The following is a 14,215-nucleotide window of genomic DNA, read 5'->3' on the forward strand; positions in this document are numbered from 1 at the left end:
CACAGTTTGTTTTCAGTTTGGTTTCATTTGACGGTGTACAGGAAGTCTCTAACTTACTGTATGTCTTATCTCAACAGGTGTGTCTGGAGCCATCCTAAAGGAAGCTGGGAAATCAGTAGTGGATGAATGCAGAAGAATGGTACAATCACTTGGTAAGGCATACTTTTTTATTCAACCTTAATTTATCCAGGAAGTCCCATTTACAAGAGGACTAAGTCAAGCGATAATACTTGATATGATAAGATTAGGTTATAAAATCAATATTTCCAGAAATAATATAGTATTCAGCTTGCTACCAGACCATTAGAGTTGAACCTTAATCACAGAATACTGATTTGTTTTGTCCCATTTTCCCCAAGGGGTCCTGAAGGACAATGATGTTGTGTTCTCATGTGGTGGGAAACTGAACTGTAAGAACATAGCTCAGACAGTTGGGCCCAAGAATGCTGCAAATATCACTACCACCATAGAGAATGTCCTTAATCTGTGTGAGCACAGGAAGGCAGTCACAATGTCCATTCCTACTATTGGCACAGGTGATTCAACTGAAATATATTATAAAACTAAATGTTCCATTCCAGTGTCACTTGTACTGATTAATCAATCAATTTATTTGTTTCAATTGATCTATTTCTCACTTTGGATGCTGATGCCTTGTGCTTCAGGGAAAGGTGGCATTGAGCCCAAAGATTCCATCAAGGCCATACTAAAAGGACTGGAGAGTCACATATCACAGATGCCTTCATCCAGCATCAAAATCATCTTCATAGTGGCCTTTGAGCAAAAGATCTTTGACCTCTTGAGAGATTACTTTAACGAAAGGAACCTGGGCCCACACAAAATCGAGCAGGTAGATTTAATTCACCTAAGGCTCATTTGAAAATGTTTTGTTGATGAGTGTGATGACTAGAGGTTATGGGTTTTATTTAGGCAAAGGCTGCATCACCATCTACACCTTCTCAGTCCAGTCTTCCCCCAAATCAAGGTGTGACTTTGATACTTTGTTTGAATTTGAAATTAATTCATATTTGTTTACATTTGAAATTAATTCATGGTGTCCTATTTTAAAATGTGCATTGGTATCATTATCACAATGTGTGTGGGTGAAATGTTGACCTTTCCCTCCCCTAGTTAAAATCCATGGTGTCAGAATTGAAGTGAGGAGAGGCGACATCACTCAAGAAACTGTCAGAGGGATCGTGAATACCACCAACTCAAGAATCAGCTTAACAAAAGGTCTGTATACTGAAAAAAAACGGCATAAAATGTTACATTGTTAGCGCACTCCGGAAAATATGATTTATTCTGTTAATATAACTTTCTTCCTACCTACTGGATACAACCTCATTTTAAACATGTTCTCTTCAGGAGTTAGTGCTGCGATTCTCAAAGCAGCTGGGAGCGCAGTTGAACAGGAGTGCAAAACCATCTGTGAGTGTCTCCCATCTAAGGAAAAATGTAACCTGTGGTGTATCACAGCCATTCAGTCTGACTCTTTTCTCTCTCTCTGTCTCTCTGCCGTGTGTCATCTGCTTTATTTCTCCAGGCCCTCTGAGGGCTGATGCAGCAGGGGTGACCAGTGGAGGGGCCCTGCAGTGTGACTTCATCCTCCACATGCTGGGGCCCCACTCTGTGGCTGACACTACACTACGAGTCACCAAGGTGCTGAAGTGCTGTGAGGACAAACAGATCACAACCGTGTCCTTCCCTGCTGTGGGCACTGGTAGGCAATGGTTTATTAGTGGTTCAGTGTTATTACAGGTTATTATAAACAGTTGTAGGCTCCAAACATGCAGGCATTTTAATTTGTTGAGTTATCCACAGCTATTGTCCTATTTTTCAGCTACAGCTAATGCAGTGATTAAAAACAAAACAAAAAAACGTTCTCATTGTAGGAGGTGGCGGCCTTAATGGTGCCGACTCCATTGGTGCCATCCTCCAGGGCATCCAGGATCATCTATCACAGTGCCTCGTTCCTACCATCATCAAACTGATCTATATTGTCATCTACGAGGACAAGGTCCTGCAGGAGTGTCAGCTGGGGCTCAACCAGTGGAAGACTAGACAGATGGTATGTTAAAGCTAGAATCCTTAATTGAAACAATAACAAAGCCCCGGTTTCGCTAAAAAGCTAAGGGGTAGGGCTGGAGAACCACTCTCAGATCTATAGACAGAGCTATGGATGCAAGGACTGGCCATCCATGATTCAAATTATAGTTTTAAACATGTTTTGAGGATAGTCTTTGTTTATGTTGTTTCTAAACATTGGAGTAAAACATGCTTATAATTTGGGTTCTGGTGGGGTACAACATTTCAACTAAGCTCATGAGGCATTTCTAAGTTATATTCTTCAAGAATCAATGGGTACATATCATTAATTTTATAAGTCCAAAAATGTATGTAGCTAAGGATTCTAGCTTTAAAGAAACATTGAACATGTACTAACTTTGTAATAATAATGTCATAACTGCCATTGTTAATATAACTTAACTTCAGACATACTGTGGATGTATAGTATACTTACACTTAGTGTACAAAACATTAGGAACACCTGCTCTTTCCATGACAGACTGACCAGGTGAATCCAGGTGAAAGCAATGAACCCTTACTGATGTCACATGTTAAATCCACTTCCATCAGTGTAGATGAAGGGGAGAAGACAGGTTAAAGAAGGATTTTTAAGCCTTGAGACAATTGTGACATGGATTGTGTATGTGTGCCATTCAGAGGGTGAATGGGCAAGACAAAGATTTGAAGTGTCTTTTAATAGGGTATGGTAGTAGGTGCCAGGCGCACCAGTTTGAGTGTGTCGAGAACTGCAACACTGCAGAGTTTTTCGTGCTCAACAGTTTCCTGTGTGTGTATTAAGAATGGTCCACCACCCAAAGGACATCCAACCAATTTGACACAACTGGGGGAAGCATTGCAGTCAACATGGGCCAGCATCCCTGTGGAACGCTTTCCACGGGGATGGGGGGTGCAACTAAATATTAGGAATGGGTTCCTAATGTTTTGTACACTCAGTGTACATTACTGTGTATAGTTATTGTTTTTAAACCCATTCTTTGGATTCTCAACCAGGATAAAGATGATCTTTGTAGTGATGATGATGATGAAGACAGTGACTCTGAGGATGGTATTTATGATGATGACACCAGCTCCGGGGAAGGAGAGGGCAGCAGTGGCCAGACAGGTTTGTACAGTTCCAATGTATTACGGCATGTGATGTTATGCGACAGTTGATGTCTGCTACTTATTCTTCCTCTGTAACCTTTTCCCTTTATCCAGGAAACACCATTGAAGCAGTAATTGGGCCAGTGAAGGTCAAGGTGATATGTGGGGACATCACTAAGGAGAAAACCGACGCCATCGTCAGCAGTACAAACTCAAGCCTCGATCTGAACTCAGGCAAGATCCCTATTCCAACTTTCAGATCAGCTGAACATATCTGTTATTCTTTCATCAGTAAGGTCTTCGAGTGAAGATATTTACACTCATGTTGTTCCTCACTGTGTAGGTGTTTCAGGAGCCATTCTAAAAGCTGCTGGACAGTCGGTTGTGGACGAGTGCAAAGCTTTAGGCATGAGTCTTCCATTTCTTCCATAAATACAAACAAAGTAAACGAGAATTGAAATATGGGTAGCTGGGATAAAAAAAAGTGGTGTTTGTGTAAGAAGTTAGACATGCTAATGCCTTTTCTGACCCCAGGGACCCAACCCAATGATGGTGTTGTCATGACCAAACCTGGAAACATCCAGGCCAAGCACATCATTCACATGGTGGGGCAGACCAAAGAGAAGGAGATCACCAGCTCCATGCTCAAGGTGTTGAAGATGTGTGAAGACAAAAAAATCCAGTCGGTCTCCATCCCAGCACTTGGAACAGGTAGGCGTAATAACATTGTAGTATCATTGTTAAAAACCTAAAAGTGGCATTTATTATTTGCTTTGCATGTACTGTAATGATAAAGAAATACAGGCACCAAAAACACAAATGTTTATTCTCCTGTACAGGTGCTGGTAACTTGGGAGCAGTGGAGGTTGGGAATGCAATGTTGCACGCAATAACTGAGCTACAGAAAACCATCGGAAACCCATCAGTTAAAACGATTCACATTGTTATATTCCAAACCAAGATGATGAAGGACTTTGATGAGGTTATGAAAAAGTTCAAAAAGGTGACACCCAAGACTGCTGGTTAGTAGTAACCTAATCGTAACCCAAGTGTTTAATCTTTTCCACAAGTATTACTATGCATGTTTCTCATATTATTTCTGTATTTATTTACTTCTACAACAGCCAAAAAGTTATCAAAAACGGTCCAACAAACCACACCAGCCCAGCCTGCTCCTACCAAACCAGCCTTGTGTTTGGCCAGCGCCACAGCAGCGGTGGTCTTCCCCAGTATGGAGGCTGAGGTGTACGGGTCCTCCCCTGCCAGCCTGGCTCAGGTGAAGAAACTTCTGGACGAGCTGGTCTCTGAGGAGTGCATTAGCCAGGACCTGCCCTCCAGCCACTTGCCCCTGCTGCTGGAGCCGCAGAAACAGGCCATCGTGGCCCTGAGCTAGAATAACCAGGTCCGTGTCCTGGTAGCATCCCCAAACAAAGTCACTGTCTCTGGGAAGAAAGACAACGTTTTTTCCGCTGTCTTCCAGATTAGGGACTATCTGCTGGGGGCAAGGGACAGGGATAACCGGGAGGGAGAGGAGAAGAGGATGAGGGAGACGGTGCGCTGGGAGGCCGGGGAGGGAGAGGTCTGGGGAGAGCTGGATCAGAGTCTCAGCTATGACCTGGAGCTGGCCTGCCACAGGAAAGACAAGAGTTTTAAATATAACCACCAGGGGGAGACATTCACTGTTGATCTGAGCCGAATGCAGCAGACTGACAGCAAAGGGACCATCACCAGGGTCAAAAGGAGCCTTGTGGCAGATTCTGACACAGGTAATACCTTGGTTATATGTTTAGGAAAAAGCTTTATAGTCAAGCATAATTTATAGTCCATACAAATGTATAGTTTATCAAAAGTGTATAATAGAGAACATCAAAAGAATATGACTTGAAATAATAAAAATGTATTTGATGATAACTAATTGATCCTGAGTTTTTACATTGATGATCTGTTCAATGGTTTCCTCTGTGCTTCTGTTTTTCAGCTGTCATTCAGTTCCCACGTAGCTGGACCAGAATGGACGGCAAGGTTCTGGAGATAGTCACACTGGCTCCTAACTCAGGGGAGTACCAGAGCATAGAGAAGGAATTTGTTGCAACCTCCAAGAAACCAAATACTAAAACACAATCAACCGTTCAGATTGTCCAAGTAAATGAACTATTACTGATATGATATACACTGAACAAAAGTATAAACGCAACATGCAACAATTTCAAAGATTTTGCTGAGTTACAGTTCATATAAGGTTCAGTCAATTGAAATAAATAAATTAGGCCCTAATCTATGGATTAGGGAATACAGATACCTTGTTGGTCACAGATACCTTTTTAAAAAGGTAGGGGGGTGGATCAAACAAAGCAGTCAGTATCTGGTGTGACCACCATTTGCCTAAAGCAGTATGACACATCTTCACATACAGTTGATCAGGCTGTTGATTGTGGCCTGTGGAATGTTGTCCTAATCCTCTTCAATGGCTGTGCGAAGAAGCTGGATATTGGCAGGAACTGGAACACGCTGTCGTACATGTCAATCCGGAGCATCCAAAACATGCTCAATGGGTGACATGTCTGGGAGGTATGCAGGCCATTGAAGAACTAGGACATTTTTAGCTTCCTGGAATTGTGTACAGATCCTTGCGACATGGGACCGTGCATTATCATGCTGAAACATGAGGTGATGGCAGCGGATGAATGGCACAACAATGGGCCTCAGGATCTCGTCACGGAATCTCTGCATTCAAAATGCCATGGATAAAATGTAATAGTGTTTGTTTTCACAACGTTGACATCAGCAAACCGCTCACCCACACCACACCATACACGCTATCTGCCCGGTATAGTTGAAATCTGGATTAATCAGTGAAGAGCACACTTCTCCAGCGTGCCAGTGGCCATCGAAGGTGAGCATTTGCTCAATGAAGTCGGTTACGACGCCGAACTGCAGTCCGATCAAGACCCTGTTGAGGACTACAAGCACGCAGATGAGCTTCCCTGAGAGGATTTTTGACCGTTTGCAAAACCCACAGTTTCATCAGCTGTCCGGGTGGCTGTTCTCAGACGATCCCGCAGGTGAAGAAGCCAGATGTGGAGGTCCTGGCTGGGGTGGCGTAGTTACACATGGTCTGCAGTTGTGAGGCCGGTTGGACTTACTGCCAAATTCTCTAAAATAGTGTTGGAGGCGGCTTATGATAGAGAAATTAACATTCAATTATTAGGCAACGGCTCTGGTGGATGTTCCTGCAGTCAGCATGCCAATTGTACGCTCCCTCAAAACTTGAGATATCGGTGACATTGTGTTGTGTGACAAAACTGCACATTTTAGAGTGGCCTTTTATTGTTCCCAGCACAAGATGCACCTTTGTAATGATCATGTTGTTTAATCCGCTTCTTGATATGCCACACATGTCAGATTCATGGATAATCTTGGCAATGGAGAAATGCTCACTAACAGGTGTAATCCAATTTGTGCACAACATTTTAGAGGAATAAGCTTTTTGTGTGTATGGAACATTTCTGGGATCTTATATTTCACCTCATGAAACGTGACCAACACTATACATATTGCTTTTATATTTGTGTTCAGTGTAGATTATATACAACCAGGAGAGGAATGTAGTGCTTGTATCACTGACAATATCTATAATGCTTTATCTACAGATCCAGAGGATTCAGAGCAAGGACCAGTGGCAGCGGTATGCAGTGAAGAAACAGGCATTGGATAAGAAGTATCCTAAAAACAAGAATGAGCTGAACCTTTACCATGGCACCACCAAAGACATCTGTCAGAAAATCAATGCCTGTGGTTTCAATAGGAGCTTCTGTGGGAGAAACGGTAAAGAACATTCTTTATCAACTCATACACTGTCCTTTCCATTATCATAACAGTAATGCTCTGTAGAGCTTAATCAAACAAAGATTCAAACAAATTATCACTTAAACTGTCTCGTCATTATAGATTCCTGTAGTGAACCCCTCCATTTCATTTTTAACTTCTTGAAACTTTCTTGAATTATTCGGTTTCTCGAATCTTTTGGATTTTCTTTGGTTTCAGCTACTGTTTACGGGGATGGGACCTACTTTGCCAAAGAGACGTGGTACTCGTGCCAGGATGCCTACTCCAACCCAGACGCCAGTGGGCTAAAGTACATGTACCGTGCCAGGGTGCTAGTGGGTAATCCCTGCCTAGGGGTGGGGGGCATGAAGGAGCCGAACCCTCTGAACCCTACTGATCTCCATCAGGGCCTGCATGACTGTGCTGTCAATGACCTGCAGAATCCCTTTATCTATGTGGTGTTCTGTGACGCAGGGGCCTACCCCGACTACATCATCAGCTTCAAGACTGTCTGAGAGAGACAGTGAGGCGCCTGTTGGCCTTTTTAAAAAAAAATTATACAGAACTGAAACGCCAATACTGCAAAATGTAACATTTGCACTCTATAAACTGTAGAAACTACACTATATATACAAAAGTATGTGGACACCCCTTGAAATTAGTAGATTTGCGCTTTCAGCCACACCCATTGCTGACAGGTGTATAAAATCGAGAACACCGCCATGCAAGCTCCATAGACAAACATTGGCAGTAGAATGGCTTTATTCAAGAGCTCAGTGACTTTCAATGTGGCACCGTCATAGGATGCCATCTTTCCAACAAGTCAGTTAGTCACATTGCTGCCCTGCTAGAGCTGTTCCGGTCAACTGTTAGTGCTGCTTATTGTGAAGTGAAAACATCTAGGAGTAACAACGGCTCAGCCGCCAAACAATCAAGGCCAAACGAGTTGGCAATGGGACCACTGAGCGCTGAAGCGCGTAGCACGCAAAAATAGTCTGTCCTTGGTAGCAACACTCACTACCGAGTTCCAAACTGCATTTGGAAGCAATGTCAGCACAATAACTGTTTGTCGGGAGCTTCATGAAATGGGTTTCCATGGCCGCACACAAGCCTAAGATCACCATGCTCAATGCCAAGCATCAGCTGGAGTGGTGTAAAGCTCGCCGCCATTGGTCTCTGGAGCAGTGGAAGTGCATTATCTGGAGTGATGAATCACGCTTCACCAACTGGCAGTCCGATGGACGAATCTGGGTTTGGCGGATGCCAGGAGAATGCTACCTGCCCCAATGCATAGTGACAACTGTAAAGTTTGGTGGAGGATAAATAATGGTCTGGGGCTGTTTTTCATGCTAGGCTAAGCCCCTTTGTTACAGTTAAGGGAAATCTTAAAGCTACAGCATACAATGACATTTTAGACGATTCTATACTTCCAACTTTGTGGCAACAGTTTGGGGAAGTCCATTTCCTGTTTCTGCATGACAATGCCCCTGTGCACAAAGTGAGGTCCATACAGAAATGGCTTGTTGAGATCGGTGTGGAAGAACTTGACTGGCCCGAACAGAGCCCTGACCTCAACTCCATTGAACACGTTTGGGATGAATTGGAACGTGACTGCGAGCCAGGCCTAATTGCCCAACATCAGTGCCTGACCACACTAATGCTCTTTTGGCTGAATGGAAGCAAGTCCCTGCAACAGTATCCCAACGTCTAGTGGAAATCCTTCCCAGAAGAGTGGAGGCTGTTATAGCAGCAAGGGAGGACCAACTCCATATTAATGCCCAGTGTTGTCTTACTCAAGACCTGTCTCAGGTCTGGAGATCACATTGAGTGTCTTGGTCTTGTCTCGCTGTCGGTCTTGTCTCAGACAGTGAGGACTAGTCATTTCTTCTCCAGACCAGAACATTTTTTGCAGTCGGAGTGCAGTATAACTCCAGTATACTGCATCCAAAATTTAAGAAATTTACTGCAGTAATTTTGCAGTGTGACTGCAGTAATTCTGCAATTACTGTGTCTGAAATACCAGTCGACTGCAGTTTCAAAACTGCTATATTTTTTTGTAAGGGGAGTAAAAAAGCTCATTATCAGCTTCCATTCAGTCAGCACATAAAACCGCATCGCCAGGCCAAATATATACACACCTTTCTTGAAACTTTAACCTCTTGAACCTCTAGGGGCAGTATGTCATTATTGGATAAAAAAACGTGCCCGTTTTAAGCGCAATACTGTCTCCTTAATAATGACTATATGATATTAGCCTTACTACTTGCAAAAATAATTAAAGAAGTCCTGGATGCAATCATTGATGAAACACAGTCTGGCTTTGTGAGGAACAGACATATTTCTAACAATGTCAGACTAGTATTAGACATACTTGACTACTCAGACCTAATAACTGAGGATAGCTTCATATTATTTTTAGATTTTTATAAAGCATTTGACACAGTAGAGCATCAGTTTCTCTTCCACTCCCTTGAGAGACTTGGCTTTGGGGATTTTTTCTGTAAGGCTATTAAGACTCTCTATGCAAATGGTAACAGCTCTATCAAATTGAAATATGGCACCTCACCTAGATTTGAGTTAAAGAGAGGAATTAGGCAAGGTTGTCCTATCTCTCCGTACCTGTTTTTATTAATCACCCAACTTCTTGCAAATTCTTTAAATAATAGTCCTGTACAAGGTATTTCCATAGCTGGTAAAGAAATTATTATAAGCCAGCTGGCTGATGATACTACACTTTTTCTGAAAGACGCTAACGAAATTCCCATATCGATCAATGTGATACAATCCTTTTCGAAAGTGTCTGGTCTATATCTTAACATTAATAAATGTGAACTCATAGCTGTCAAAGATTGTGTGACACCTTCATATTATGGTATTCCAGTAAAATAAAAACTTACATATTTAGGCATAACCATTACAAAGGATCAGAAGTCTAGAGGCTTACTAAATTTGAACCCTCTTATTAAAAAAACAGAAGAAGCTAAATCAATGGCTACAGAGGGACTTATCTTTAAAAGGTAGAGTCCTAATAACCAAGGCTGAAGGTATCTCTAGACTAACATATGATGCTCTATCTTTATATCTGGACAGTAAAATAAGCAAGGAGATAGACCAGATGCTTTTCAACTTTCTTTGGAGAAACCATACCCATTACATTAGGAAAACTGTTGTAATGAACACTTATGAGAATGGTGGACTGAATTTTCTGGACTTTACTACTTTAAATAATACTTTTAAGATCAATTGGATAAAACAATTCCTAAGAAGACCCACTTCTATCTGGAATGTTATTCCTCATCGTGTCTTCTCTACTTTTGGTGGCCTTAACTTCATGTTGTTTTGCAATTATAATATTGACAAAGTTCCAGTGAAACTATCTGCTTTTCATCAGCAGGGTTTCTTGTCATGGTCCTTAATTTATAAACACAATTTTCCACACAGATATTATATATGGAATAATCGGGATATATTGTATAAAAAGACTTATTTGTTTTTAGAATATTGGCTCCGAAATAATATCCTATTGGTGAGCCAACTGGTAAATGCAGAGGGTCTTTTACTCAGTTATAAAGAATTCTTATCACTTTACAAGGTCCCTGTAACACCTAAAGATTTTGCAATTGTTTTAGATGCCATTCCCTCAGGTGTTTCTATGTTATTCAGGAACGTGTCAAGACCTGACCCTCAAAGCCAACCTTCTATTGACCCTGTTGACTCATCAGTAGGAAAGATTTGTTTCTCTTTTGGTCCATTCAACAGAGCGATATGAACCTTGTTTCAACAGGATGTTGTATCTATACCTTATGTTATGCCTTATTGGAATGGATTTATTGATAATATCTGTTGGGAAAAAAGTTTGGATGTTGCCACACACATAGCTACTTGTTAACAAAATTAAGGAAGTTTCCTTTAAAATTATTCATAAATATTATCCTGCCAACCACTATATGAAGAAGTTTAAAGAACATCAACTCAAATTGCTCCTTTTGTAATGACCACCCAGAAACAGTGTTGCATCTTTTTTGGCATTGTATGCATGTAAGAAAACTGTGGCAAGACATCAGTAGGTTTATAATTGAACACATTTTTGAAGATTTTACACTATTGTGGAGACATGTACTCTGTTTGGATTCTTTACATACAATAGAAATAAGCTGAAACATTATGTAATACATTTCATTATTCTTTTGGCCAAATTTCATATACACAAATGTATATTTACAAACAGAAAACCACATTTTCGTACCCTACAAAAAGAAATTGAACTGTATTTTAAGACGGTTAAATGCTCTACTAACAAAAAAGCTGTTAGAATTGTCAGTATATGTACAGTGGGGAGAACAAGTATTGGATACACTGACGATTTTGCATGTTTTCCAACTTACAAAGCATGTAGAGGTCTGTTATTTTTATCATAGGTCCACTTCAACTGTGAGAGACGGAATCTAAAACAAAAATCCAGAAAATCACATTGTATGATTTTTAAGTAAATAATTTGCATTTTATTGCACAACATAAGTATTTGATACGTCAGAAAAGCTGAACTTAATATTTGGTACAGAAACCTTTGTTTGCAATTACAGAGATCATACGTTTCCTGTAGTTGTTGACCAGGTTTGCACACACTGCAGCAGGGATTTTGGCCCACTCCTCCATACAGACCTTCTCCAGATCCTTCAGGTTCCGGGGTTGTCGCTGGGCAATACAGACTTTCAGCTCCCTCCAAAGATTTTCTATTGGGTTCAGGTCTGGAGATTGGCTAAGCCACTCCAGGACCTTGAGATGCTTCTTACGGAGCCACTCCTTAGTTGCCCTGGCTGTGTGTTTCGGGTCGATGTCATGCTGGAAGACCCAGCCACGATCCATCTTCAATGCTCTTACTGAGGGAAGGAGGTTGTTGGCCAAGATCTCGCGATACATGGCCCCATCCATCCTCCCCTCAATACGGTGCAGTTGTCCTGTCCCCTTTGCAGAAAAGCATCCCCAAAGAATGATGTTTCCACCTCCATGCTTCACGGTTGGGATGGTGTTCTTGGGGTTGTACTCATCCTTCTTCTTCCTCCAAACACGGCGAGTGGAGTTTAGACCAAAAAGCTCTATTTTTGTCTCATCAGACCACATGACCTTCTCCCATTCCTCCTCTGGATCATCCAGATGGTCATTTGCAAACTTCCGGCGGGCCTGGACATGCGCTGGCTTGATTATGCGCTGGCATAATCCATGACGGCGTAGTGTGTTACTAATTAGTGTGTTACTAATGTTTTTCTTTGAGACTGTGGTCCCAGCTCTCTTCGGGTCACTGACCAGGTCCTGCCGTGTAGTTCTGGGCTGATCATTCACCTTCCTCATGATCATTGATGCCCCACGAAGTGAGATCTTGCATGGAGCCCCAGACCGAGGGTGATTGACCGTCATCTTGCACTTCTTCCATTTTCAAATAATTGCGCCAACAGTTGTTGCCTTCTCACCAAGCTGCTTACCTATTGTCCTGTAGCCCATCCCAGCCTTGAGCAGGTCTAGAATTTTATCCCTGATGTCCTTACACAGCTCTCTGGTCTTGGCCATTCTGGAGAGGTTGGAGTCTTGTTTGATTTTGTGTGTGGACAGGTGTCTTTTATACAGGAAACGAGTTCAAACAGGTGCAGTTAATACAGGTAATGAGTGGAGAACAGGAGGGTTTCTTAAAGAAAAACTAACAAGTCTGTGAGAGACGGAATTCTTACTGGTTGGTAGGTGATCAAATACTTATGTCATGCAATAAAATGCAAATTAATTACTTAAACATTATACAATGTGATTTTCTGGATTTTTGTTTTAGATTCCGTCTCTCACAGTTGAAGTGTACCTATGATAAAAATTAAAGACCTCTACATGCTTTGTAAGTAGTAAAACCTGTGATATTGTACCCCCTAGCTCGATTGTCCATTGTTTAATCTATGTATGCTCCTGTTCCCTCATGTGCTTTATGTATTGATTTGTTGTTAATAAAAAAATTAAAAATTAAAAGCTTGATCTGAAAATGTAGTCTGAGGCGCCGTAAGGAGTGTGTGACGCAATTGTGGAGCCTCCAGAGTTATGCCGAGGCCAAATTGAACTTTGTACTGCATCGCCGTGCTCCTCCCAAATGTATCAATGCGGGAAGCTCCTTATAGCTCCACATTGATATGATTGGTTGACGGTAGGTGGGGCGGGAGGTCCTGTATAAACACAAACTCACTTCCCTTGACAGCTATGTGAAGCAGAACACGTAGGAATGCCCTATAAGTGCTAGAAACTCTGGTAGTAAAATGTGTATTCTGACCTTGAATTTAAGCATGAGAATAGCGTGCTGTTCACCCCGCCATTCGTTCGAATTGGAGATTTAAGAAATGAAGGTGTGGCAGAGGTGCGTCTACAGATACCGTATTCTGACCTTGACTTCATTCCCTAATAATTCCACCACCTTTACAAGGAAACCATGAATAAATGCTATCCAACCTACCAGTTCTACTTTTTATATATTTATTATAGAAATAACAGCATTCTCCATGCACTGTAATTTCTGAATGTGTAAGAGCTATTGATAAGAGCTAGGTAAATGAGTAATCCGTTTGGAGAAGGGGATTGTAAATACACATAGCAATTGTTTTAGGTGATTTTTCCTTATGATCCCTGGTGAGTGGAGATGATTGTGAAACCAGCCATATGAAGGCAAACTGAAAATCATATCAACATGACATGTATTGTGGACCCTTTTCCACTGTGAAAAAGGCTATATATTGCTGCACCATTACTCAGATGTGTTTTGTGTATCAATATATTTAGTGTGTAAAGCCTCTCCAGGTTGTTTTTATGATTCATACTTTCCTAACCCTAATGTGCCTAAATAATCTACAAGATTGGAGTATGTTTAATTCTACCAGTTGGTGCTGAAATGGAGACGAAGGTGCATAGATGGCATTCTTTCATTGAGCCCTATTTTCTGAACCCCTTCTCTCAATGTATTCTAATGTCGACAAACGTCTAATTAAAGGTATACCATATTTAAAGGGATGGCTTAAGATAAATGTAATAAACTCCATGAGAAAATCTGTTGGCCAGCAAGTAGGAGGGTTCAACAGTTGAATTCCATGTATGCGTGCACAAGGAACCCACGCCTGCAAAGCCCATTATGCACCTTCAAAGGTGATTCTAACATGTATTGACTCAGGGGTGTGAATAGTTATGTAAATTAGAT

The 14,215-nt window shown here is 41.5% G+C and overlaps 1 protein-coding gene across 1 annotated transcript; it reads left to right on the top strand.

Moving 5' to 3' along the window:
* Positions 1 to 8: 8 nt before the first annotated feature.
* On the top strand, positions 9 to 7,740 carry LOC112246681 (protein mono-ADP-ribosyltransferase PARP14-like). The gene is made up of 17 exons (XM_042318486.1): positions 9 to 152; positions 360 to 536; positions 666 to 850; positions 931 to 985; positions 1,132 to 1,236; positions 1,369 to 1,431; positions 1,547 to 1,723; positions 1,896 to 2,071; positions 3,082 to 3,193; positions 3,289 to 3,408; positions 3,518 to 3,580; positions 3,709 to 3,885; positions 4,014 to 4,196; positions 4,299 to 4,940; positions 5,153 to 5,316; positions 6,825 to 6,999; positions 7,219 to 7,740. The coding sequence occupies exons 1-14, from the start codon at positions 137 to 139 to the stop codon at positions 4,565 to 4,567; spliced, it is 1,878 nt and encodes a 625-aa protein (XP_042174420.1). The 5' UTR covers positions 9 to 136; the 3' UTR covers positions 4,568 to 4,940; positions 5,153 to 5,316; positions 6,825 to 6,999; positions 7,219 to 7,740.
* Positions 7,741 to 14,215: the final 6,475 nt, after the last annotated feature.

This window comes from Oncorhynchus tshawytscha, linkage group LG03, assembly GCF_018296145.1.
Source record: "Oncorhynchus tshawytscha isolate Ot180627B linkage group LG03, Otsh_v2.0, whole genome shotgun sequence".
Lineage (NCBI taxonomy): Eukaryota > Metazoa > Chordata > Actinopteri > Salmoniformes > Salmonidae > Oncorhynchus > Oncorhynchus tshawytscha.